A 27,921-nucleotide genomic window follows, 5' to 3' on the forward strand; every position below is an offset into this window, starting at 1 on the left:
CTTTAATGTTCTATGCACCTGTACCCTCAAATCCCTCTATTCTTCTACCACACCAAGTCTGCTTCCCTTCCCAGTATTAACATTACTGTCATTTTTAACTGAAATATATCATCATACACTTACTGATGTTACATTCCACTGGCCATTTTTTAATGCATTCTATTTTAGCACTAGACCGTTGTGGCTTTTTTGCTCTCCTAAAGCATTAACTCTGCTTCTTATTTTGTTACCTTCTGCAAATTTCAACACTATTCCGTGTACGGAAACATCACCACCAATACAGACAGGGAACAGAAATTGCTCCCGGAACTGAATCCTGGACACAATATCCACACCCAGTCACTCTGAGAAAAACTACCCTCAACTCCTACTCTGTTTGTTCCCTTCTAACCAAATTTCAATCTCGTTCATCATCCCCCTAATTTCATATCCCCTTAATCTTCTCCAGTAATCTCCGATGTTGTGAAAGGCCTGCTAAGATCCATGCACACCATATCTGCATCATTTCCCTCCCCCATTTAAGTCTGTTACCATTTCACCAAATCCTACAAAGTTTGTCAAGCACGACTGCCCCTTTTGAAATTCATGCTGGAAACTTACATCTATTTTCTTTTTACCTACGATTTCATCCTCAATGATGCCAAGATTTTCCCTATCACAGATGTTAAGCTTACTGGCCTGTAATTTCCTGTGTTAGCTCTGTCCTCCCTATTGAAAATGCATAGTGTGCTGTCCACTGTCCAAATCCTCCAACAAACATTCACACTCACTGGAGCCTTGAAATCCAGAACGGCATTCTGAGTTTTATATGTATAAATATATTTTAAGTTAAAGGCTCCCATTAAAGGTTTAAAAAAAAAATCTTTGATTGCTTTGGTGACATTGAAGGCTCAAAAAACATTTTTAAAAAGTGTACAGAAGTTACTGTCACTGGTAACAGAAAACACCCATTTCCCAACTACGCCTACTAGACTCTTCCCTGTCAGCACAATCACATGCTGTAAACTCCATTTTTATTTGATTCCGATTGCACATTTGACCAGACTTACAGTCCTGATCAAACACCTTGTGGATAAGGTGTTGAGAAAAATAGGTTTTCCTAATAATGCCAGATTAGAGGAAATTAAATGTGAATTGATTTCACAAACTTTTATAAAAACAAAAAGCTTACCTGGTGGCAATATAACTCTGACAGAAGACTGGCTGCTTCAAATTTGATATCTTCAAACTGTGGAATCTAATACACACAGGTCAAGGACAAATCACATATAATTGGTTGGAACATACAGTAGTACTAAACCCTCTCTTCCCTTCCCTATTTCCAAAAAGGTAGCATCTTTAACTCAGAGGGCAGAAACATGAAGAACTAATACAGTTAACAGTACAAGGTTCTCCGGAATGTGTTTCTTTAACCTGCCTGTTGTGCAATTTCCAAGAGCATAATTGACATTTGAACAATTCAGCAAAAGTAACCAAGAGAGCAACTGAATAACAAATTTTAACAGCACACTGGGTTAGCAACCACTCCAGAGAAATAATTCAGTTCACTTGCACCCATCAGACACAATTTTCCCATCTCTTCCTCCACTTATGTCACCGTTATTGCTGCCTGAAACAAACAGATTTGAGGTGCTGCATTATGACTCAGCAGGTGCGTGTCCAGGACGGGGGTTCAGGCTCATAGCTCAATGGGATGGGGGTTAGGGTGCGCAGCTCCAATAAGATGCCAAGCCAAAGGAGCGGTGACCAAGAGTTTTGTTGAAAAGATCTGTTTTAAGGAAGGTTTTAAAGCAAGAGAGGGAGGTGGATAGAATGAACCACTTAGAAAGGGAATTCAGGCTATGAGGTTTAGGTGGCCTGCTAATCGAACAGTGGGGCAGGGGTGGTTTGACAGTGTCAGAGGAAGGATGAGTTGCAGGGGAGCGGGTGGAGAAGAGTGATTGTAAGGTTGAAGGAGGTTATGGGGATTGGGATGGATGATGCCATGAAGGGATTTATACCCAAGTACGAGTGCTTTAAATTGAAGGCTTTGGGGGACTGAGTACCAAAGGTTAAGTCAGCAAGGATGAGGTGATGGGCGAGCAAAACCTGATAAAGAGCAGAGCAGAGCTTTGGATGAGATGAAATTTAGAAAGGTACAGGATGGGTGGCAAGCCAGAATAGTATTGAAATTGGCGTTGGAGGCAACAAAGGTACTGACGAGAATTGTAGCAGCAGATGATCGAAGGCAGGGTGGAGGTGAGCAATGTTATGGAGGAACACAAGTGATCTTTGTGATGCAAAGGGTCTGGGGTTGGAAACTCAGCATAAAGCTGAATAGGACACAGATGCTGCAAACTGTCTGTTTTAGCCTCAGACAGTGACCAAGGACGGGGATGAAATCAGTCTAAAGGATACAGTGTTTGGAGTGGAGGCCAAAACAATGGCTTTGGCCTTCCAAGTGTTTTCACTGGAGAAAATTGCAGCTCATCCATTTCGGAAATCAGATGAGCAGTGTGACAACACAGGCAGTGCTGTGGTCGACACAAGTGGTGGTCAGGTAGCGCTGGGTGTCATCGGCGTACAAATGGAAGCTGGCCTCAAGTCTGTCAACAGTATCGCCAAAAGTCAGCATGTGACTGAAGGAGAAGAACAGGACAGAGATAAAACTTTGGATGTCTCCAGAGACATCGATGTAGTGACAAGGGAACCCACTGCTGGTGATCCTTTGGCTGGGGTGGCATACAGAGCATGACTATGAAGCAACACTAGTGTAGGCCTGAGGACAAATCAGCCACTCTATAAGCCAGGATGGACAGGTGGCATGATACTTAGAAGAAGGTACAACAAAACAGAAACTAATTACAAAATGAAATTAAGCAATCAGAAGAATGTTTTAGAAAGTATTAGTATTTGCGATTAAAAGAACTGCTGTGTGCTGCGGGCCACACACCATCCTGACTCAGAACTATATCGCAGTTCCTTCACTGTTGTTGGGTCAAAAATCCTGGGGCTCCCTTCCTAACAGCACTGTTGGTGTACCTACACCACATGGACTGCAACGGTTCAAGAAAGCAGCTCACCACCACCTTCTCAAAGGCAATTAGGGATGGGCAATAAATACTGGCCTAGCCAGCGACGCTCACATCCCATGAATGAGTATGAAAAAAAAAAACCCTGCAAAATTTGTTCATGAACATTTTTCTTTCTGCAATTTGCAGTGATTCAGATTCAGTACATTGCTGTTTAAGGTGTCACTTTCAATCCAGATAGGGTAAATCCATCTAAAGACCAGAGCTCTTCGTGTGTTCAAAACTCTTTTGCGATACCAAGCAGCAAATATGCCAGACATCACACTGCACTGAATTACTTGCCCTAGGTGTAAATCATCAAGATTACCAGATAATCTGCAGTTGATTAGCGAGAAAACAAAACAGCATCATCACTATGAAAGAATTTTCCTCTTCACACAAACCACTGCAATTAGATAGAAGCTGCAGGCACGAACTTTGTGTTTTTTTAAAAAAAAAGGATACTTGTTGGGATATTAACCACTGAAAGAGAGAGAAAAAAAATATCAATTAATCACATTTGTTATGCTGAGTTCAGTTAAATTCATTTTCTAAGAGAACAGGGCTTAACACTGAACCCACTCCATAAATGATTTTATTAACCAACAGAACATTAAACAATCTCTCCTTCTCATGAATGAAACTTTACTTTTTAACATGATGTAACCATAGAAAAGTTACGGTGCAGAAAGAGGCCATTCAGCCCATCGTCTCTTTGTTGATTTAAAAACCCAACCTTGATGCTGCACAATCATTACTTCCTGATTTATCTCCTCTTTTAAACCTCAGTTCTTAGCACCTGTGACTTGGACTTCAGGTTTTTCTTAGCCTTATTGGTGCTCTGAGCTTCATCTAGGTTTTTAAAAGGATAATGCATACCAGGACAATCACCACCACTGTTTCAACCTGTTCTAAAGCTAGAGATTCTGGATACCCCACTTTACTCTTCAGGAGAGATGGAAAGGCCTTAAAAAGGAAAATTTCCAGGATATTAGCAGGAATGGGGCACTTCAATTACAAACAGAGGTTGGAAAAGTTTGAATTATTCTTGTTGGAACACAGAAGGCTAAAATGTAACCTAATCGAAGTTTTCATGATGATGAATTTGGTACACTAGATAAAGATATACCACATCCTCTGTTGAGTGGGTCAATAACCAGAGGTCAGAGATTTAAAATCGTTGACAAAAGATTCAGAGCAGAGCAGAGTACTCAGTTGTTGGGATGTACTCGAAAAAGGTGGCAAAATCTGATTCCATCAATAATTTAAAAAGGAAATTGGACAGGCACTTGAGGATTACAGGGTTACAGAAAAAAAATTGAGGATGTGGGATTAAAGCATGACTGATTGAGGCAGCACAGACATGACAGGCTGAATAGCCTACATACGAACATACAAATTAGGAGGAGTAGGCCACTCGGCCCTTCGAGCTTGCTCCACCATTCAATGAGATCATGGCTGATCTGATTATAACCTCAACTTCACATTCCTGCCTACCCCTGATAAGCTAGGGGGTGAAAGATTATCAAGAATCTATCTACATCTGCCTTAAAAATATTCAAAGATTGTGCTTCCACCGCCTTTTGAGGAACAGAGTTCCAAAGGGTCTCAACCCTCTGACTCACAACCCACAAGCCTGCTCCTGTTTTGCAAGTTTCAATGATTCCACAGATCCAAGAAACTTGCAGTTCAATATGATAAAAAGTCATTTTAAGCCACAAACTCCTTGAGCAGTATTGAGAGGGATGAACATCTCAGAGTAAATATGCTGAATTAGGGTTTGCATTCTACAGTTAAAGCACAGTTTTAACTTTACTGCCACAATGTACAAATATTAACAAATCAACGGCTTACAGGAAAATAGCTGTGTGAATTAACACATTTTGGTAGGAGGTACGAGGAGAGACAATATAAAATAGAAGGTACAAGTCTAAAGTGGGTGCAAAGCAGAGGGATCTGGGGGTATATGTGCGCAAATCATTGAAGGTGCAGTTGTGAAAGTGTTTATTAAAGCATAAAGGATCTGGCTTTATAAATAGGTCAGAGAGTACAAATGCAAGGAAGTTATGAAATATGAATAAAACACCAGTTTGACCTCAGCTAGAGTATTGTGTCCACTTCTGAGCATCACATTTTATGAAGGATGAGCAGGCATTAGAGATGGTGTAGGAAAGATTCACGAGAGCGTTTGCAAAAAGGCGGGCGAGAGAGACTAAGCGAGTTGCTCTTTTAGAAAGCCAGCAAAGACATGACGGGCCAAATGATCTCCTGTGCTGTAACTATTTTATGATTCTATGATAAACAAGTTGAGAAAACCTGCAGTGAACAAACAGTTTCACTCTGCCCACAAGCCCTTCAGAATTCCTGGTTCCAACATCAAATCAGGAATACAGCACTGGCACAGAATAAACAACAACTTGCATTTATAGAGCACCTTTAATGTAGTAAAACATCCCAAGGTGCTTCACAAGAGCATGAAACAAAATTTGACACTGAGCCATACAAGGTGATATTAGGACAAGTGATCAAAAGCTTGATCACAGAGTTAAGTTTTAAGGAGTGTCTTAAGGGAAGAGACAGAGGTAGAGAGGCAAAGGATTTTAGAGAGGGAATTCCAGAATTTAGGACTTGGGTAGCTGAAGGTACGGCCATCAGTCATGGAGTGATTAAAATCGGGAATGTAAAAGAGACTAAAATTGGAAGAGTGCAGAGATTTCAAAAGTTTGTAGGCTTGGAGGCAGTTATAGAGTTGGAGGAGGATGTGAAGCCATGGAGTGAATGCTTCAGTCATAATCTAATGGTAGTAACAAGATCATCACTGTGCACTTGTCCAGGATTAAAATCCTTGAAAACGGTTCCTGATGTGTTGAGATCTAGGAAATATAATACCTCTTCATTCAAAAATAAAAATAAGGTTTGCTGAAAACATCAGCAGGTCCACTGAGGTGTAAAGAAATAAAAGGCAGGGTAAAGTTTTGGAGGAGCAGACCTCCAGCTAAAACCGAAGGGCTTAATGCATATTTTCAGCTTCTTCTGTTTTTAATTCCATATATTTTTAATGACTGTCTTGCAAATTGGTTACCCAATCAGTTAGTTCTAGGCCTAAGCAGCTTTCTCACCCCAAAGTCACTCTGCCGAACGCTGCAAGAAACTGCTGGCTTCTTTCTCCGGCACCATTTCATCATATAACTGTAATGATTTTTGTCATGTAGGCAAACTAACAGCAATTTCTCACACAGTGAGATCACAGCAACGAGGGGAACAATAAACTAACTGGTGCTGGCTGATGGAGGAATCTTGACTAAGATGCTATTTCTTCTTTGTCGCTGGGTCAACATATTGGAATTCGCTAACCAGTTGCAGGAGCATCATCAGCACAAAGAACTACAACAATTCAAGGAGAAAGTCACCACCATCTTCCCAAGGCAACAAACGGGTCTTTCCAGTATCTCACACATATGGAGGGCAAATTAGCTAATAGAAAAAAAAAGTCTGGTCTAGGAACAGCTGGTCTGCAAGGCAGCCACATTTTGCCTGGAAGGTTGTCTCTCTAAGGGGATCATGAACATGATCATAGAAATTCTAAAAACAGCTAAGGAACAGGCAACACATGGTAGCTATCTATCATCGTAGCAGTTATGGCACTACAGGACACTGCACCTGCTACAGCTTTAATCCCCAAAAAACTTTGAAAACTCTAATTAATTTGGTACCTATGAAGCAGTATTTCTGTATGCAAGACAAAGCTTAAACAAAAGTTTTAAAAAGTATATTAACACCCCAGTGTCCGAATTCTGTCTGGATGATATTCTGCCATGTATAATGTGGATAATAATCATGTATAATACTCAACGTTAATGTTTAATTGCAGTATGCCATGCAATAACAATTATTTCTCACTTCTGCAGGTGCATGATGCACACAATGCACGTGTGTACAGTGATAGCAGACCCATCTTGCACTAGTATCAAAAATGCTGCAGTACATCAACTTAACCAGCGTCATCGCAACATGCAGCAACAGCCAATGAAAGTAATATAAGACTGTGCATTATACAGACTTAACATCACCAAACACTGAAACCACAAGCTGCAAACCGAAAGCAGAGAGTCATATATCACCAATAGAAACTAAACTCAAATTACAAAATGCTGACAAAATTGTGAAAGGGACTCTGGTCACAACAAAACAGAGGCTCACCATCAAAACACAAGGAAATTAAATGACAAATCTCAGTGCACCGGCTCAATGAATCAGTGTATTCTGGAATGTAACACTGAGCCAAGTTCAATCCCTGATCGGTGTTGAGATAGCAATCTCAAACAACATCAATGAAGTATCACAACCAGTCTCACTGCTCCCAGATTAAGGGCGAGGGAAATAGATCAGTCAGGATTCCCCACTCTAGATCGCTTTCTGGGGGAAATACTCGTCCATATAGTTCAACAAGGGAGCTGCTCCCCTATTCTGACCCTAGCCTTGTCAAAAATGCAGTAGCACTCACTGTCCCAGCTCACACACAATGATTGCTTATTTGGTATTGGAAGGCTGCTGCTGCCATGGAATCATATCATCTTGGCTATATCTAAACATCATTGTTGGTTGAAACAACTGCAACTATCAATAACCTGCCTTAAGGTAAAATTGTGCATCATCATCATTACCAACCGACCTCAAATTTCCCAACAATACATGAACAATTTCATAAAAGATAGATGGAAATGTAACTCAATCTTACGATACAGAGGGTTAAATGTCATTAAAAAAAAAACTGGGAGGAATTTAGCCCTCAGACACCGTAGGCAAAAACAGAGACTTGCTGTTTTGATGTGTTCGTGAAGCTCCATCACTCTGTGCTATGGACTTCTAGTTCATGCTTTCAATCCTCACAGTAAGTGCCAGCTCAGTTGTGGTCAGTACAGGAGGAGACCTGGTATTTCCCCGCATGAAGGGAATAATGGGGGGTCTCCTCACAAATACTCTCACCAAATATGGCAGAGCAATGGGCTGGAGCTGCTGCACCAACCAGCTACTGACAGTGGATGGTATTGTGAGCCACAAGAATGCAGAAGGAAAGAAAACGTATAGTTCATCCTTTTACCGTGGGACATTTTTTTCAACCTTCCTTTTAATTCCCACTCACACCTCTTCCCAACCATCGCAATCACGCTCCAGAGGCTGGTTCTCTCATATTTTTTCTATTCCTTGTTGAATACTGATTAGCTCTGTGCTCTCATTGCTTATCTCTGCTGTGCCTCACATTTTCCACTCAAGACTTTTATCCCTTTCACTGTGCTCTAAAAATGTCAGTTTGGCTCAGTGGTGCCTAACATTGGGTAAGGGCTAGGAAGTTAATTCACATTACCAGTTTCTGAACAGTAACTGTGGTGAATGTCTGTGGTAATTTCAAAAAGAAAGGTGGGAGGCGCCGGGATGTAAATGGTGTTTTGGTGAAGCACCAGAAAACAATACTTTTATTTCTATAATGCTTTCTCACTCAAATGTTTTAAAATGCTTCATTGTGTTAATTTGTTTGAAGTGTGGGAACGTTGTGTAGGCGAATACAAGTTATTTTGTGGAGTCGTGGGATCAATGTCCAGTTAATCTGCTTTTGGGTTTGACTGAGAGCAAAACGTTGGGCAGGAGGTAGGGAAATCCTTCTTCGAAAGGTGCTTTCGGATCTGAAACACGGACAATACCTTGTTTTAACATCTCATTCAGAACAAAGCAATCAACTGTCTCAGCCGAATTGTGCCCATGTGTGATATACTTAATTGGAGCTTTCTTAGGATGTTAGCCACTGTGTCACTGCAAGTTCTTTCTAATCTTCGGGGTCAGATTAGTTTGGAATAAAGAGTAAAAATGCCCATTCTTGTTCTGCTGGCACCTAGACATACTATGCTGGATTCTCTCATTATGCTTGACTTAGTTTGTGTCAATTGACAGCAAAGTGATACATTTGCCCAAGGAATAAGTGACAATTGTATCACTGTAATTTTAGCCTGTGATTTTAATCTCTGAATGAGGCACTGTGGGGATCAGAAGTACAGAGAACAGCAGGGACCATTCATGTATTTAACACTACTTGGAAATAAGAGGATGGCTTCATATCCCATGCATAGAACCATAATAAAATCTAATTGATTAATTTATATACATTTTGAACCAAGCTTTTTCTATTAATTGGTCTTTATTTTAAGTCCTGCACTGACTGTGTAGAAACATAAACTTGTAACTAGATAAGTAGCAAACTTTTCAAAAATGATCAAGGATTAAATACCAACCGTATGGAGGAAGAACACGTTGTGACATTCAGAATCTATTTTCTGTTCAAGACACTCATCAGGACAATAATAGAACATGCTCCACTTTCCTGGATGAGTGCCACTCCAAGAACATTCAAAAATCTTGACACCATCCAGGACAAGGCAGCTGCTTGATCATCCACCACCTGAAACGTTCATTCCCTTCGCCACCTGTGAACCATCTACAAGATGCACTGCAGCAACTTGCCAAGCTACTTCACCAACACCTCCCAAACCTCTGACGTAGAAGAACAAGGGCAGCTGGCGCATGGCACAGCCACCTTCTGCAAGTTCCCCTCCAAGTAACACACCATTCTGACTTGGAAATATATCACAAGGTCAAAATCCTAGAGTTCCCAATCTAACAGTACTGGGGAGCACCTTCACCAAATGGACTGCAGCAGTTCAAAAAGGCAGCTCACTACCATCCTCCCAAAGGCAACTGGGGATGGGCAATAAATCTGACCTTGCCAGCAAAGCCCACACCCCGTGAATAAGTAAATAAAGCAAAAATAAATTTTAAAAATCCTAGGAGAATGTAATAGGATTAGTCTAACTTACTGAGTGTCATCAGCCATTTCTGGTTCACAGCAGTTAACTCGTTTACTTCCTGGTTCTCACTCTCGCTGTTCCCTGTCTCATTTTGTTTGCCCCGCTGCAATAAATACGTCACATAATCTATTCCTGCAATCTCCACTTATATGCTATCCTTTCTGTGCAGGTTAGTCTGGTTACTCTTTCAATTTGGCGTGATGGGCTGAATGGCTTCTTCCTGTGTTATTAAGATTCTATGATTCTGTTCTCTGGGAGGTCTCGTGGCGCAGCCGTAGCGTCTAGGCCAGAAACTCCAGGTTCAAGACCCAATTCAGGGCATGATGGCCATGGAAGGTGCATTCATAATGTGGCCAAACAGGTTAATCATCATCCTGTAAACCCTTCCAATATGCCTGACGGTGGATGATAAGAGCGGGAGTGTGTCCTGGTCAGCCATACTGCAGAAGACAAGGGCAAACCACTGAAGTACTTTACTAAGCATAATCATGGACCAATTGTGGTTGCCAATGCCCTCTTAGGCATGGTACCTGGAGGAGGAGGATTCAGTTCTCTAACTCTGACTGCATGGTCACGCACAGATTAAAAGCAGTTGAGTGCATGGACAATATCAAAGAGATAGCAACATTACAGAATTGCTTTAAGCATTCAAAAACAGACACAAACGCATCTAAACACACAGAACTCTGTTTAACATTAAAAAAACATCAAGATAGATCAAATTTTTAAACAAATTCTCACCCCCATAAGTTAAGACTTGATGGGCTTTAGTCGCAGAAGGATGTAAATCTGACCTGCATCATCTCACATCAATTCTACCCTTTTCAGCATTGAACATATACTGCAGCAGTATAAAAATAACCTGGAAGGGGTAAAACCAAGCTGAAGTTTCAGGGATAAGATGTCCCAAATTGAACCAGAATGCTAATCTCTCTTTATGGATGATGATAGGATTTTTTAAAAAGCCACCAGAATTTACTGTATATACAGTTTTCCTTTTGATCTCTGTTGACGCAATTATTTCAGCATCCTGATCAGCATTCACACCTCCAGCAATATCACCAAATACAAATTAACAGATCATTGGTCACATTGCTGTTTTTGTGATCTTGCTGCCTTTGTCTCCAGAATAACAGTGAATGCACTTTGATGACAGACTTTTGCACATGCTACTTGATCTGCTGTGCCTTCTCTGCATTTTATCTGCTTCCACTCCACCACCATCCCTTTTTAACTGTTATATCCATTATAATATGATCTTTTATGCTGGGACCTTCTTTTGTCAGAGGTCTCATGAACTTTGTTTGAGGGGAAATCAATCCCCCTCCCACTGCCTTGCTGCTATTGCCCTGGGGATGCCCACCCAGTGGGTACAGGAGGGGATTGTTTCAATCAGATTGTGGGGATTGTTTATCTCCCTCCCTCAGCCTCTGGCTCCTATTGTGAAGCTTTCCCACCTCCTCTTCCCCAGCTCAGAGTGCCGCCCAGACTCCCCCCCGCCCAGGGGTTACCCAGCTCACCGCCTTTTCCAGATGCGAGCGGGCCTGCTCGGTGTTCTTGGTGTGGTGGTAGAGGACACTGCCGAGCTGGAGATGGGTGCGGGCCTCGATGCGCTGCGACGGCTTGAACTGGAAGACGGCCTGCAGGCAGTGCACACACAGCTTGATCTTGGGCGGGCTGGCCGTGCGGAAGTTCTCGGCGAAGCCCAGCAGCGCCAAGTACCAGGCGTCCGTGTACTGGGGCGGCTGCTGGGGCGGCTGAGGCTGGGACTGCGCTTGGGGCTGCGGCTGCTGCTGCTGAGGGCCGCTAGCGCCAACTGCCGCCATCTTACCCGCATCCGCCACAAACATCGCGAGAAGCTGCGAGCCCGGCCCGAGAACTGGGGCGGGGCCTGGAGCAAGGGGCGGGGAGAGGGCGTAACCTGTTGACGGGTCGTGATCTCAGCGTGAGGGGAGGAGCGGAGGAGGCGCGGCCTGCGGGGGGGACGTCGTCCACTCGTAAGGAGCCAGTTAGAGGGGGCGTGGCTTGGTAGAGGGCTGGGACCTATCTGAGGGGGCGTAGCCTAGTGTAGGGGGCAGCCTGGAGAAAAGGGCGGGACCTAGAGGAAGGGGCGGGGCCTGGAGGAGGGGGGCGAGGCCTGGGGATGGGGCGGGACCTGGGGAATGGGGCGTGGCTTGAGGACACAGCAGCTGCTGCTATTAAAAACCCAGAGTGACACAGAAGTCCCAACACTGGCCTTGCCATTTTCAACACATCCCAGCAACAAATAAAATAGCTATTTACTCGGAGTAGTACATCACAATTGGACTAACCACAACTGTCGTTACATGAACAGGCTCCTACGAAGTTTATTCTTTTTCTATTTGGTCCAATAATTCATATTCAGTTTACAATCTACTGCATTTCATTTAATGCAGTATTTGCTTTAGCCCATTATGGGAATCAGCAACCATTTTAATATGTAGATAAATAAATACAAATTTCAAACAAAATGCTCATTCAGTTGTTGGGAATTCTGTGGCAAGTAGTTCACCTCCTAACTCCCCAAAACCTGTCCACCATCTACAATGCACACTCAGGAGTGTGATGGAATGCTTGCCACTTGCCTGGATGTGTGCAGCTCCAATACAAGAAACTCAACACCACCCAGGAGAAAGCAGCCCACTTGATTGGCACCTCATCCACCACCTTCAACATTCACTCTCTCCAATACTGTTGCACAGTCACAGCAGTGTGCACCATATACAAGATTCACTGCACCAACATGCGAAGCCTCCTTTGACAGCACCTTCCAAACTATCGACGTCTATTACCTAGCAGAACAAGGGCAGCAGATGCATGGGAACACCACCACCTACAAGTTCCCCACCAAGTCATCCCATCCTGACTTGGAAATATATTGCTGTTCCTTCACTGTTGCTGAGTCAAAATTATGGAACTCTCTTCCTAACAGCACTGTGGGTATACCTACACCACATGGACTGCAGCGATTCAAGAAGGTGGCTCACCACCACCTTCTCAAGGGCAACTAGGTATGGGCAATAAATGCTGGCCTTGCCAGTGTTACTCATATTCCCTAAACAAATTAAAAAATGAAACAGCATTGCATGCTCAACCATGGTGTACAGGGCTGAATTTTAAAATTTGCAGATGAAACAAAACTTGGAAATGTTGTGAACTATGAGGACAATAGTGCAGAACTTCAAAAGAACATGGCAAGTAGGTGGAATGGATGACAAATGACAGATGAAGTTCAATGCGGAGAAGTGTGAAGTGATTCATTTTGGTAGTAAGAACACAGAAAGACAATATAAAATAAAGTTTACAATTCTAAAAGGGGTGAAGGGGCAGAGGGACGTGGGTGTATATGTGCATAAATCATTGAAGGAGGCAGGACAGGTTGAGAGCACAGTTCATAAAGCATACAGTGTCCTAGGCTTTCATTAAAGGGGGCATAGGGTACAAGAGCAAGGAATATTGCATCCAATTCTGGGCACCACTCTTTAGGAAAGGTGTGAAGGCATTGGAGAGAGCACAGAAAAGGTTCACAAGAATGGCTCTCAGGATGAAGAACTTCAGCTATGTAGATAGATTGGAGAAGTTAGAATTGTTTTCCTTGTAGAAGAGAAGGTTAAGAGTGGATTTGATCGAGGTAATTAAAATCATGAAGGGTCCAGATAGAGTAGATGGGGAGAAGCTATGGTGGAAGGATCAAGAATGAGAGGGCACAGATTTAAGGTAATTGGCAAAAGAAGCATTGAAGAAATAAGGAGAAACATTTTCATGCAGCAAGTGGTTAAGATCTAGAATACACTATACGAGTGTGCGGTGGAGGCAGGTTCAATTGAGGCATTCAAAAGAGAATTGGATTATTATCTGAAAAAGATGAATGTGCAGGGCTAAGGGAGAAGGCGGAGGAATGGCACTAGGTGAATTGCTCATTTGGAGAGCTAGTGCAGATACGATGGGCCGAATGGCCTCCTTTGTGCTGTAACAATCTTGTGATATCAGTCCAACAACTAAACTACCACCTTATTAAAAATTTGCATTTATTTCTGTATATAAACTAAAATGGTTGCTGGTTCCCATAACAGACTTAAGCAAAAACAAATACTGCGTTAAATGAAATGCAATAGTTTGTAAACGGAACATGAATCATTGGGCCAAATAAAAACAGGAATAAACTTGGGGCGACTCCGCTTTAAGAGCGAGCTGGTAACCGATTGACAGCTTGTTGGCAGTGCGAGCCAATCAGAGCTGAGGGAGGGCGGGGCTTCCGGTTAGCCGGGCCGGAAGTTGAGCTAAGAAGATGGCGGCTATCAAGGTGAAGCAGGACTTGCCCCCTCCAGGGGGTTATGGACCTGTGGATTACAAGAGGAACCTCCCCAGGAGGGGTCTGTCAGGTAGGATGGAAAAAGAAGCATCTTAACTGTTAAATCAGCCTGACTTTGTCATGACAAATGGGGAAAATGTAGAGAACAGAGGGACCTTTGATTGAATGCCCACAGATCCCTAAAGGTGCAGGACAGGGAGATCAGGATGATTAAAAAGGCATACAGAATACTTACCTTTATAGGTTGAGACCTGGAGTACAGTATAAGAGCAGGGAGGTTATGCTATGATATCTTCTAATACTACTGCTTTTTTTTTTAATGTGCACCTCAGTCTGAGGCTCTCCTTATTTGAAAAAGGATATAATTGTGTTAGAAGCAGCGCCAGGAAGGTTTGCTCAATTCATTCCAGTGATGAAGGGTTTTGTCTTATGAAGAAAGGTTAAACAGGTTGGGCCTATTGAGCCATTGGAGTTGAGAAGAATGAAACATATAAGATCCTGAGGGGACTTGATAGGGTGGACATGGGGAGGGTGTTTCCTCTCTTATGGAGAGACTAGAACTAGGGGACATGGTTTAAAAAAAGAGGTCTCACCTTCAAGATGGAGATGACAATTTTTTTTTCTCTGAGGGTCATTAGTATGTGGAATTTTCTTATCCAGAAAGCAATGGAGGCAGGGTCATTGAATTTATTCAAGGCTGAGTTAGATAGAACTTTTGATAGACAATGGAGTCAGGATTATGAGTGTTGGGGGGCGGACAGGAAGGTGAAGTTGAGTCCACAATCGGGTCAGCCATGATCTTATTGAATGGTGGAACAGACTTGAATGGCCTACTCCTGCTTCTAAGTCATATGTTTGATACGTATAGGCATAAAGTAGTCTTGTTTCAATTGTACAGGGCTTTGGTGAGACCACCTCTGTGTATAGTTTTGCTCTCCATTTTTAAGGAGGCAATACAGTGAAGGTACACTAAATTGGTCCCTGGGATTGAGGTGTTGCCCTATGATGAGAGACTGAGTAAATTGGGCCTATGTTCTCTGGAGTTTTGAAAAATGAAAGGTGAAATCATTGAAACATACAAGATTCTGAAGGAGGGCTTGATAGTGTAGACACAGATTGTTTCAGGGAATCTAAAATACGGTGGCACAGTTTCAGGATAAGGAGTTGATCTTTTAGGACTGATCAGTGGAAATTTCTTCACTCAAAGGGTTGTGAATCTTTGGAATTCAACACCCCAGAGAATTGTGAATGCTCCATCATTGAATACATTTAAGGCTGGGATAGACAGATTTTCGGTGTCTCGGAATTGAGGGATATGGGTAGCAGGTGGGAAAGTGGATTTGAAGCCCAAGATCGGGCACAATCCTATTGAATGGCAGAGCTGGCTCAGTGGGCTGCATGGACTGCTTCGCCTCCTATTTCTTGCGTTCTTGTGTGTTCTTTGCCCTAGCCCTGAATTCACATCTTTCTCTAATTTATTTCCCGTTTTGCCTCTTTGCTCTCTCTGACCTCATCTTGTTCATGAGAGCCACCCCCTGTTCTCTCAATCTTATTCCTACTAAATTGCTAATCACCCCAACTTCCTCTCCTTGTCCGCATGTTAGCCAATGTAAACAGTTCTCTCTCTTCCGGTGTTGTTCCTCTTACCTTTAAACCTACCATCATCATCTCTCCTCCAAATAACAACCCTTGACCTTGCCATCCCATCTCCGAGCTCCCTTTCCTTTCTAAAGTCTCTGAACATGTTGTAGCATCATGAACCTGTTCCCATCTTTCCCGGAATTCCACATTTGAATCGGGTTTCCACCTCTTTCACAGTACAAAAATAGCATTTTTGACTGTGACAAAGGTAAACTTTCCCTCCTCAGCCTTTTCGACCTGTCTGCAGCATTTTGACATGGTTGACTACACCATCCTCCTAAAAACACTCTCCACTGTCATCCAGCTGGGTGGGACTGTTCTCAATTAATTCCATTTTTATCTGTCTAATCATAGCCAGAGAATCAGCAGCAATGATTTCTCTTCCTGCTTCTGTGCTGTTACCTCTGGTGTCCCCACTGATCAATCCTTGGCCCCTCCTATTCTTGTCTACATGCTGCCCCTCACGACAAGTCCGAAGGCACAGCGCCAATTTTCACATGTACACTGACAACTCCCAGCTCTACCTTACCACCACCTCTCTCGACTCCTCCACTGTTGCTAAATTATCAGACTGCTTATCCAACTTACAGTACTGGATGAGCGGAAATTTCCTTTGGTCATATACTGGGAAGAATGAAGCCATTGTCTTTGGTTCCCACAACAAAATCTGTTCCCGAGCTCCATCCCTTTCCCAGGCAACAGTCTGAGATTAAACCAGTCAGTTCGTAACCTTGGAGCCATACGTGACCCTGAAATGAGCTTCCAACTTTGTATTTGCACCATCACCAAAAACACCAATGTCTAGCTCCCTAACAATTCCCAGCTCCCCCCACACCCCCATCTCAGCCCATCTGCTGCTGAAACCCTCATCCTGCCTTCATGACCCCTAGACTCGACTATTCCAGTGCACTCCAGGTTGGTCTCCCACATTCTACTCTCCGTAAACTTGAGGTCATCCAAAACTCTGCTCCCTGTGCCTTAACTCACACCAAATCCCATTCTCCTGTCACCCAGTGCTCGCTGACCTAGAGTGACTCCCGGGAAGCCAAGCCTTGATTTTAAAATTCTCATCCTTGTTTTCAGATCCCTCTATGCCCTTGCCCCTCCTTTTCTCTGTAATCTTCTCCAGCCCTGTAATTTTAATCGCTCCTCTATTGGTCGCTGTACCTTCAGTTGCTTAGGCCCTAAGCTCTGACTCTCCCTACACCTCTCTGCTTTCCCCTTTAAGACACTCCTTAAAACCTACCTCTTTGACCAAGCTTTTGGTCATCTGACCCAATATTTCCTTATGTCACTCGGTGTCATATTTTGTTTTATAATACGCCTGGGAAATACCTTGGTATGTTTTATTGCAACAAAGGCACTATACAAATCTAAGCTGTTGCTGTGTACACCACTAGTTAGGCCACAGCTAGTGCACTGTGTACAGTTCTGGCCATTACATTACAGGAAAGATGTAATCGCACTAGGAAAGGTGTCAAGAGTTTTGCCAGGAATGGGGAATTTTAACAATAAGAAAAGATTGGATAGGCTAGGGTTGCTCATTGGTACAGAGGAGGCTGAGGGAGGAGATTTGATTGTGATGCATAAAATTATGAAGAGCCTAGGTAGAATGGCTAGGAAGGACCTATTCACCTTAGAGAGATCAACAAAAAGTCAAGAATTGAATTAATAATCCAGCAAATTTAAATTCAAATCTCACCATAAATTTGAGTTCAGTTTTTAAAAAGTGAAGCTCAAAGTAAGCTTGAGGAACAGCCCCTTATCTTTCAGTTAGGAACTTTATCGCTTTCCAAACTCAGCATTGAGTTCAGATCCTAATCACTGCGCTTATTTTTTTCAGATGGCAGCTTGTTGGTGGTGTTCTTGCTATTTCTATTTACACCTCCTTTAGCTGCATCTTTTTGTTTCTTTCATTATCCCATTGCCATCTCATTTTGTCTTGCACCATCACCCCCTTTGTCATTTAACCTCTCCTGCTTCCCACCCTATCACAGACCTTCCCTTTTGTCCTTTCTCCCCTTTCTTTGCTTTTCTGCTTGTGTAAAACCTGTTACATTTCAAACTTTTTCTAGTTCTGATGAAAGCTCATCAACCTGAAACATTCACTCTGCTTCTCTCCGCGGATGCTGCCAGATATTTCTAGTATTTTCTGTCTGTCACATTGCAATCACTATCTGTGTGTTTGTACCCAATAGGTTACAGCATGTTTGGGCTTGGAATCGGAGTTTTACTCTTTGGATACTGGAGGCTGTTCAGTTGGAACAGGGAGAGAAGGTATGTTGTGCACTTGGTGTCTGAGGTAGTTTATTCTTGGCTTAATTAAAACAGTTGCCTGTTTTAATTTTAAAAGTTAAAACCTGGCTCTGTTTTTCTCCTGACTGTTGGTTTTGGAGAAGTGTTCTGAAAGCTTCCCACGCCTTCACAGCGTCTCTTTTGATTTTTTTTATAGTATGCGCTGTTCGTTGATCGCAGCCATGGCACAGATTGCAGTCAATGTCTCTGGGCAAGGGATTAAAAAACCTGCCAGTACATGAAAAGGAAAGGTTTTTTCAAGGTGGTAGTGGAAAATAGAGGGTCGGGAGGTGGGTCTAATTGGACAGCTCTTTCAAAGAGCGGCAAAGGCGCGATGGGCTGAATGGTCTCTGAATGTAAGGTCCTATGAATTCACACTTTCGATAGCTCTCCGGTGACCTCTCCTGGAAAATGTGTGTTTAGAAGAGTGACTTGATTAAAATATATAAGACCCTGAACGGTATTGACAAGGTGGACATGGAAATTATGTTTCCTCTTGTGGGTGAGTACAGAACTAAGGTGCACTGTTTTAAAATTAGGGTTCACCCTTTTAGGACAGAGATGAGGAGAAATTTTTTCTGAGGGTTATGTGACTTTGGAACTCTCTGCGGGGGGAGTGCGGTTAGATGGGAATGTGGGGTGCAAAACACAAACAAATCAACCATGATCTTATTGAATGGTGGAGCAGGCTCGAGGGGCCAAATGGCCTACTTCTGCTCCTATTTTGTATGTTCATAAGTATATGTGCACAGAATGGTCTGCCTCTGTGCTGCCCATTCAATGAAATCCACTAACCGGTGTCAAAAATCCAGAATTGGCAGCTTGTGAATGATATTCTGCCCTCTGGTGGGTGTCTGAAGACAAACCTTCAATTTGGGAAATGATAGAATATTCCAGGTGGTTTCTCCATGTGAGTCATTTACTGTGATCAAACTCTATTCATCACCTCTAACCTTTTAATATTCATCTTTTTCAAACAGCTTATTTTTCTCCTTTTTAAAAAGACATTATAGATTATACTTCAACAGCAGTTTGAGCAGAGAATTCCACATTCTAAAACTCCCCTAATTGATTTTGCGATTATCCTACCATTTGTGCCCATATTACTGTCTCACTGATCAGGGGAACAGACTGGGATTATTTACCTTGTTGAAATCTTTTGTAACCTTGAAGACCTCATCAACTCTAGTGGAAAGAAAAGCCCTAACTTTTAATCTCTTCATAACCATAATCTTTCATTTATAGTGACTCTCTGCTCCACCTTCTCCATTTATATTTGTGTCCATTCTGTAGCGGGGTGCTATTTCTATCAGATTGATCAGAGTTGCTAGATTATACAGTTAGCAACTCGAAGATCTGTTCCACGGATGAGACGTTAAATTTGGTTAATGTAAAAGATTGGACAGTATTATTTCAAAGACGAGCAAGGGATTTTCCCCAGTGTCCTGGCCAATATTTATCCCTCAACCAGCATAGACTTCTGGAAATTACAGCACAGGAGGAGGCCATTTGGCCCATCTTGCCCGTGCTGGCTCTTCAACAGCCAGCTATAAGTATCCCATTTCCCTTCCTTTGTTTCCTTTTATATTTTTCCTTTATAATTACTTATCCAATTCTCTGTTAAATGATTTTAGAGTTCAGTAGCTTCAGTGGAGGACAGCAGAAGGAAGGGAGGACCTAGGCGTAGTTGGATGATGGACCTCACGGAACGGTTGCAGACGAGCTGCAGTGAATGTGTGAGGATGGCGCATGACAGATGACGGTGAACACAAGAAATAGAATCAGGAGCAAACTCTATAGAGCAGGCTCGACAGATCACAATTCAATATGTACATGGCTGATTTTGGGTTTCAAGTCTACTTTCCTGTCTACTCCCCATATCCCTTAATTCCTTGAGACAAACCTGTCTATCCCAGCCTTGAATGTATTCGACAATGGAGTATCCACGACTCTTTGGGGTAGAGAATTCCAAAGATTCACAACCCTTTAAGTGAAGTAATTTCTCCTCATCTCAGTCCTAAATGATCAGCCCCTTATCCTGTTCCTCCTTGTTTTAGATCCCCTGACTCCCATGGAGGAGTAAGGCCATTCAGCACTCTCTCAGCATCTACACTATCAAGCCCCTTAAGAATTTTGTAGGTTTCAATGAGCTAAGCTCCAGGGAATATAGGCCCAATTTACTCAGCCTCTCATCATAGGATGGCCCCCTCACCCCAGGGACCAATTTAGTGAACCTTCACTACCGTCTGCACTACAAGTATATTCATTCTTAAATGTGGAGACCAAAACTGCATGTAGTACTCCAGAACCCTGTACAATTGCAGCAAAATTTTGTTATTCTTATACTCCAAACCCCTTGCAATAAAGGCCAACAGATTATCTGAGCATGCTGACATTGTTCTTTGTGCGATCTTGCTGTGTGCAAATTGGCTGCCTTGTTTCCTACATTACAACAATGACTTCACTTCAAAAGTACTTCATTTGCTGTAAAAACACCTTGGGACATCCTGAGGTTGTGCAAGATGCTTTAGAAATGCAAATTCTTGCTTCGTTTTCTTGCCATGTCATTCCCATGGTGATAGCTGCATCTTAAGACCTAATTTTGTGTTTTTTCCACGATGATGAATGACTTTGTTTTCATTAACCAGTTTTAATTTCAGGTTTTACAAATCTTTCTCCTGCGTTCATCTTTGGTCACATTTCCTGTTTTGTATTTTTTTTTCCCAGGCGTCTACAAATTGAAGACTTGGAAGCCCGTGTAGCATTGCTACCTCTACTGCATGCTGAACAGGATAGGAGGCAAGTTAGAGAGGAGTCGCAAAATGTGTTTGTGTGGAGATGGATCCCTTTAGAGCCACAAAGTCTAATTAGTGTTAAGTAAACACAGGCTTGGGTCAGTTAGAGTCTAATTATTAAGTAAACACGAATTCAGATCAGTAAGAGTCAATTTGTTGTTGTTTTGGAGATCTTGGCTTGTCAGTTGTACGTTGCAGCTCAAAATCGCCAAGCGTTTTATATTAAAAGTCTATAAAATGTGCACTACTTGACAAAGTGACATTTACAGCTATGGTATAATTTCTAAGAAATGCCAGATTGTGTGATACAGTAAGCAATGCAATGGGAGGCTATGGCCTCAGTAAAGTTTTTAAAGGTTGTTCCCACTGGACGTTTTAGTCTCGTTTCCAGCAGCAGGCTTCCCGATAGATGTAGGATGAGGAACTGTGGGACAGTCTCTGCATGCGCACAGTAACCTAGCTGCTCAAAGCCCTGCTTCTCGAATGATCTGATTAATGAGCAGTCATGTTAGCTTTAATTGTTACTGAGTGAGGAGGTGGGCTAGAATAAGTTCAGTTCCACAGAGGATTGTTTAGTAGTCTGGAAAACTTCACCAGAAGAAGTGGTTGAGGCAGAGACCAATGCACTTTTTAAGGGAAAAGTGGATGAATGTTTAAAACAGACAAAGTGTGGGGAGAGAGCGGATCAGTTTTGATTTGACCTAGAAAAGTGGTGGCACAGATATGATGGGCGAAATGGCTTCCTTCTGAGCTATGAACTTCTAGGGTTTCCCCCCACAAGAGGGCTGAATGGCCTTACTCTTCCATATCTACACCCGCAGATGAATGCAGTAGTACCAATGAGTAGAATCTATAATAACACTTGTTTTTGCCTGCCCGGACTGTTTTGATTGGTCAGTTTAAGTGGCATGGCTGGTGTGGTGGCTGGTGCATGTGGGGCAGGCAGAGACTGGAGCATGTGATGCACTTGCAGCTTCCATGGTGGCGGCTGTGGTGTAGGGGTGGAGGAAAGGTGTTGACGGAGAACAAAAACAGCAGAAAGTAATGGGTAAAAACAAAAAGCTAAAAGCTACTGCGGATGCTGGAAATCCAAAACAAAAACAGAATTACCTGGAAAAACTCAGCAGGTCTGGCAGCGTCGGCGAAGAAGAAATCAGTCAACGTTTCGAGCCTTCATGGCCCTTCGGCAGAACTGAAGCATAGTTAGAAGAAGGGAGAAATATAAACTGGTTTAAGGTGGGTGGGGGCGGGGGGTGGGGGGTGGTGGGTGGAAGAGAGACATTGAGGGTGTGGTGATTGTGGAGATTGCCCCCCCCCCCCCCCCCTCCCCCACCCACCTTAAACCAGTTTATATTTCTCCCTTCTTCTAACTATGCTTCAGTTCTGCCGAAGGGCCATGAAGGCTCGAAACGTTGACTGATTTCTTCTCCGCCGATGCTGCCAGACCTGCTGAGTTTTTCCAGGTAAGAAAGTAATGGGAGCCCACCAACAGAGTTACACTGGCTGGAGAGATTGTTTCTGTGAGGGATGTGATGGGATTAATGGGAAGCATGGCAATGACCAGGGAGAATTGGATGGGATAACATGGGAGAGGTTAATGGTTTTTTAAAAATTCATTTACGGGACGTGGGTGTCGCTGGCTAGGCTGGCATTTATTGCCATCCCTAATTGCCCTTGAGGAGGTGGTGGCGAGCTGCCTTCTTGAACCGCTGCAGTCCATGTATTGTTTTATTCCTCGAATAATGAGGAAACAGTTTCCAATTAGATTTTCACTTTCTCTGACTATAAATAGATCACAAGGCCAGACACACAGTTTATATTTATGCTCTTCGGCCTGTTTTTTTTACAAACGGACAACTTTATGTTGCTTTTTCTAGAATGAGAAGTTTTGATTCTGTTAAAGCCTTAGGTGAAAGAATATCTAGAAATCCTGTATTTAAAGAAATACTGTAGCAACGAAGATACTAATTTGACTGCAAATGTTTTTATGTCTCTATGAATAAAAAAAACGTGTTGAAATTTGTCATTCTGTTCTTCTGCTTTGCTTTTCATTTCTGAGTCTTTGTCACTATTTTATTTTAAGGACTCTGCGCCTATTAAGGGAGAATCTTGAGGAAGAGGCTAAAATTATGAAGGATGTTCCAGGCTGGAAGGTAAATAGGGCTCATTTCCTTTTGCGTTTCTTTGTAATGAGAAAACAATAAGGTGGAGCTATTTTTTTATTTGTTCATGGGATATGGGTGTCATTCGCAAGGCCAACATTTATTGCCCATCCCCCAGTTGCTCTTGAGAAGGTGATGGTGAGCTGCTGCAGTCCATCTGGTGTAGGTACATCCACAGTGCTGCTAGGGAGGGGGTTCCAAGATTTTGACACAGTGACTGAAGAAACGGCATGATTTGGAGCTGAATTTGGAGGTGAAGGTATTCCCATGCATCTGCTGCCCTAGTTCTAGGCGGTAGAGGTCGCGGGTTTGGAAGATGCTATTGAAGGAATCTCAACAAGTTGCATCTTGTTGATGTTACACACTTTCCACTGTGCATTGGTGGTTGAGGGAGTGAATGCTTAAGGTGGTGGATGGGGTGCCCATCAGGTGGGCTGTTTTGGCCTGGATGTTAAGCTTCTTGAGTGAGTGCAACCCCAAGGGGAGAGTATTTTATCACATTCCTGACTCGAATGGGGTAACAAGTTAGGTGCTTGATGTTAGTTCTGGGACTTGGGTTTAAAACCAGCCCAGATTGATGCAGTGAAAACATCCTCTGTGTATTGATCATAACAGTCGCATGCAGTTAGCCTTGTGACTTTCAACCCATTCCAAAGATTGTGGACTGACAGTCCTAAGGTAATTGGTAATGTAGGATGATCTAAGAATGGGAAATGAAGTACAGGACAATCTTCTAAGGTTAGGGCTGCAGAAGGTAGTTGAAGCAGGCTGGTGGTTTTTCACATCTTTGCTTGAAGTAGTGGAAGTACCGAACATGAGTATCATTGCAACTGGAATGAGGCCATTCAGCCCCTTGGGCCTGTCCATCGTTCAGTTAGATCATGGCTGATCAGTATCTCAATTCAATTTACTCATACTTTCTTTATGTTCCTTGATACTAGCCAAGAAGTTGGCCTGACTTTGCTCCTGATCAGCCTTATTTTAAGATTGTGTCTCCTTGTTCTTAACTATTTGCACTGGTGGAAACACTTTCTCCCTATCAAATCCTATGAACATTTTAAGTACCTCGATTAGACTGTCTGTCAACCTTCTAAACTCCAGGGAATACAAGCCTGATTCATTCAAGCTGTCTTCATAATTTAACCCTTGATGTACCGTTCTGGTGGATCTCTGCTGCACTCCCTCCAAGGCAGCTATATACTTAGTTTGATTGAAGTAAGGGTGGGGTGCGGGGAGTTTTATTTTGATGTAAGTAACACTGTGGCTGTATCTTCTGTTGCAGGTTGGTGAGAGTGTTTACAACTCTGATCGCTGGTCCACACCCTCGGTGGAGGAGCTGTTTAACCTACGACCTAAGGAGGAATATCTCCGAGCAAAAATCGGATTCCAGTGGTATGTGTGAATGCCGTGTGAGGACTTTGAGCAAGGATCAGACCTTTGGCTCCCTAAAGATCATCTTCGCAAGAACTCTTGTTCCAAGTGTGGTATTGTTAATAAACCTTATGTATGTATTTTGGAAGCTGTTTTTGTTTTTTTTTTCCTGTGTTCATTTTGCATTATATTAAGAAATTGGTTTAATCTGTGTAAAAAGAAAGAAAGAGAGGTTGTGCTTTTTATCACATCAGGAAGCCCCAAAGTATTTTACAGTCAACGAAGTACTTTTTTGAAATGTAGTCATGGATGAAATACAGGAAATGTGGCAGCCAAATTGTGTGCACAAACTCCCACAATTAGTAATGTGAGAATGACCAGTTAATCTGTATTCTGGTGATGTTGATTGAGGGATAATTATTGGCCAGGATACCGGGGTAAATTCCCTCTGCCTTTCTTGGAGTTGTTGAATCTTTTATGTCCATGTCAGACAGGACTTTGGCTTAATGTCTCATCCGAAAGATGGATTAGACAAGGGAAGACTTCAAGCACACTTGATGGAGGTCTTTAAGAATTATGAATGGGTTGGACGGGGTCGATGTGGAGATGTTTCCACCTGTGGGAGAATCCAAATCAGGGGCCATAAATACAAAATAGTTACTAATAAATTCTATTGATAAATCGAAAAATTTTTCAGGGAGGTTAGAATGTTGAACACTCCTCCACAGGAGGAGGTTGAGGCAAATAGCTTGGATGCTTTCAAAAAGAGACTAGGTGAGTGTATGGGGGGAAAAAAGGGAATAGAGAGATTTACTGAAAGGTTGAGATGAGGCAGATGTAATGGAAAGAGACTTAGAGTATTAACATCAGCACATCCTAGCTGGGCCGAATGGCCTGTTTCAGTATTGTATATTCTATGTAATTTGTCCCTCAGCTATATAACCTCCAAAGACTTTTTTGCAGAAACCAGCAAATGGCCAGGATCCACCATTCTGTAGTAGACTTCATCCCATGTACTGACCCTGTCACTGTGGTTGTACCAGGACTGCATGTAGGAACTGCAAGTGGAGTTAGTTCTGAAAGGAATCCTTTGTCAAACTGATCTCCAGCAGTAAATACTGAACTGAGAACTTCATCTCTGTCTCAAAGTTCCTCGGGACCCTGTGGAGGACTTTTTAAAAAAAAATCAACTGAAGCAAGAGTATGATTTATATACTGTGAAAATGTAGCCCTCAGAGCATGGGTTTCTGTTTCTCCTCTTCATTTGTCAGGAGGCAGCTCAGAATCTTCAAAATGAATTGGATGAAATGCATCAGTGAAGGGAACTGATGGTTGATAGAAATTAGTTGGGACAAATCTTAAGCACACACATGGTGTTAAAATAACAAAGAATAAAATTGACATCAAGGAAATTCAGCAGGTTAGGCACTCATTAATTGATGGTCAGTGCAGAACAGAAATCTGGTCAGACCACACCCCGAGCCCCGCGCCCGGCTCTGGCCCCCGAGCCCCGCGCCCGGCTCTGGCCCCCGAGTCTTTCGAATTCAGAGGCAATTCTGGAATAAGGTTAGAGATTCATCCCAAATAACCTGACAGACTGAGGTGAGAGGAATTAGTGGAGAAATTTGGGCTTTTCAAAGTGGAGTAGTAGGTGTGGTAAGTTTGGACCGCTTCTTTAACATTGACTTCAGGAGAAGGGGATACAGGATCAAACTATTGAAAATCAAAATTAGGGCAGATTATCCAGAAGGATGTCAACACTTGCACTGGACCTTTGGGAAAGAATTACCTTTTGAAATATTTAGATATTAAATTCTCAAATCGCCCTGGCAGAATTTGAGCTCCTGTTCTCTAGTTTATTGTTCCGACCTCGAGTTATTAATCTGTCACTTATCCACATTATTGTAACCTGTACAGAAAATACTGGAAATGTACAACACATTAAGCATTGCAAAGATGTTCCATGTTGGCTACGACGCTCTGTGCAGTCACACCTGGGAATCCTGAGCCCTCTTCTGTTAGATGCTGTTTAGCTCTGTTCCAGCAATTTGCTTTTTTTGCCTCTTGTGATTGACAGCGAGTTACTCACCACTCAGTGTTGTGAATAGTGATTGTGTCATCAGGTTTTAAATGTGCTTATCAACTTACTTCAGCTGGTCGCACTCTTGTCCCAGCTCAGAAAGCTACCAGTTTTCAGACTCGCTTAAGGGATTAAAGTCCTAATGTAGGCCGACACTTCAATGCAACGTTTCAGTGTCGCAGCTTGCATCCATTTACTCGAGGGACTCTTTTGGCAACTTAGCTTGTAGTTCAAACTAGGACAAATGAGATTCTTGGTGGTGATAAGATTCCTGTATGAGAGTTTCTTCAGAGAAACAGTTGTCTTTTGTTGCATTGGAGGCGGTTCAGAGGAGGTTCACTAGATTGATTCCAGAGATGTGGGGCTTGTCTTATGAGGAGAGATTGAGCAGTTTAGGCTTATACTCGCTGGAGCTTAGAAGGATGAGAGGAGATCTAATTGAGGTATATAAGATGCTAAAGAGGATAGACAAAGTAGACGTGGAGCAGATGTTTGCCCTTGTGGGGCATTCTAGAACAAGAGGCCATAGTTTTAGGCTAAGGGGTGGCAGATTTAAATCAGAGATGAGGAGGAATTGCTTTTCTCAAAGGGTCGTGAATCTGTGGAATTCACTACCTCAGAGTGCAGTCGATGCCGGGAGGCTGAATAATTTTAAGGAGGAGTTGGACAGATTTTTAATTAATAACGTGTTGAAAGGTTACGGGGAGAGGGCGGGAAATTGGAGTTGGGGCCGAAATGAGATCAGCCACAATCGTATTGAATGGCAGCGCAGGCTTGAGGGGCTGAATTGCCTTCTCCTGCTCCTAGTTCTTATATTATGTAAATTGTAGGTCCCCAGGAGTGTGCCAGCATTTTCAGGGGAGTTTGTCAGTATATGCAAGGGGGCTACCTGGGAGCATGAAACCATTTACAAGGAGTACCGAGGAGTGTGTCAGTATTTACAAGGTGTTCTTCCAAAAGTGTTATGAAAACCACTGTCTTAGAGCCCGTGCAACTTTTCCAAGAAGAGCAGAGTTCTCCTAGTGTCTGGACAAACATTCCTTCAACATAAATTAATTAGGTCTTCATCTCATTACTGTTTATGGGATCTTGTGTGTGAAGTGGCTACTGCATTTACTAACATAACAGTCACTGCATTTGAAAGCAACTAATTTTATGTGAAACACCTTGAAAGATGTTTCTGAGATGTGAGTAGGCATGATATAAAAGCAAATCTTTCTGAAATTCATGCCCATCATTGCATTATGCAAGTTATACCTTTCTTCTCCATGAGAGGTCAGTATATACCTTCCATTTCTCACCTTCAATCCAATTTGCTGCTCAATGTTTTGTTGATA

General features: G+C 42.7%; 2 protein-coding genes across 3 annotated transcripts in view; one reads left to right on the forward strand and one right to left on the reverse strand.

Moving 5' to 3' along the window:
- mau2 (MAU2 sister chromatid cohesion factor) overlaps nt 1–11,772 on the reverse strand; it is a 63,007-nt gene extending 51,235 nt beyond the window's left edge. Inside the window, exons 1-3 of the mRNA XM_078556121.1 lie at nt 11,428–11,772; nt 3,516–3,533; nt 1,172–1,237 (exon numbers count right to left, since the gene is read on the reverse strand). Coding sequence (XP_078412247.1) covers nt 1,172–1,237; nt 3,516–3,533; nt 11,428–11,757 — 414 coding nt within the window. The 5' untranslated portion in view covers nt 11,758–11,772. The remainder of the gene's footprint in view (nt 1–1,171; nt 1,238–3,515; nt 3,534–11,427) is intronic.
- Nucleotides 11,773–14,159: 2,387 nt separating this feature from the next.
- On the forward strand, nt 14,160–24,644 carry ndufa13 (NADH:ubiquinone oxidoreductase subunit A13). 2 transcript variants are annotated; one of them, XM_078556122.1, is made up of 5 exons: nt 14,160–14,310; nt 18,080–18,158; nt 20,904–20,975; nt 23,055–23,124; nt 24,416–24,644. In XM_078556122.1, exons 1-5 carry the CDS (start codon nt 14,217–14,219, stop codon nt 24,533–24,535), a joined length of 435 nt encoding a protein of 144 aa, XP_078412248.1. In that variant the 5' UTR covers nt 14,160–14,216; the 3' UTR covers nt 24,536–24,644. The 2 variants fall into 2 exon arrangements, with proteins under 2 accessions (XP_078412248.1, XP_078412249.1); XM_078556123.1 differs by lacking the exon at nt 20,904–20,975.
- Nucleotides 24,645–27,921: the final 3,277 nt, after the last annotated feature.

This window comes from Cetorhinus maximus, chromosome 13 (genome assembly GCF_964194155.1).
Source record: "Cetorhinus maximus chromosome 13, sCetMax3.hap1.1, whole genome shotgun sequence".
NCBI classification, from domain to species: domain Eukaryota; kingdom Metazoa; phylum Chordata; class Chondrichthyes; order Lamniformes; family Cetorhinidae; genus Cetorhinus; species Cetorhinus maximus.

Bases quoted from the DNA above. Each gene is read 5' to 3' on its own strand.
- ndufa13 (XM_078556122.1), top strand. From the start codon at position 14,217: ATGGCGGCTATCAAGGTGAAGCAGGACTTGCCCCCTCCAGGGGGTTAT. The intron at 18,159-20,903 runs GTATGTTGTGCA...TTTTTTTCCCAG, and splicing joins AGTTGGAACAGGGAGAGAAG to GCGTCTACAAATTGAAGACT. The intron at 20,976-23,054 runs GCAAGTTAGAGA...TTTTATTTTAAG, and splicing joins CATGCTGAACAGGATAGGAG to GACTCTGCGCCTATTAAGGG.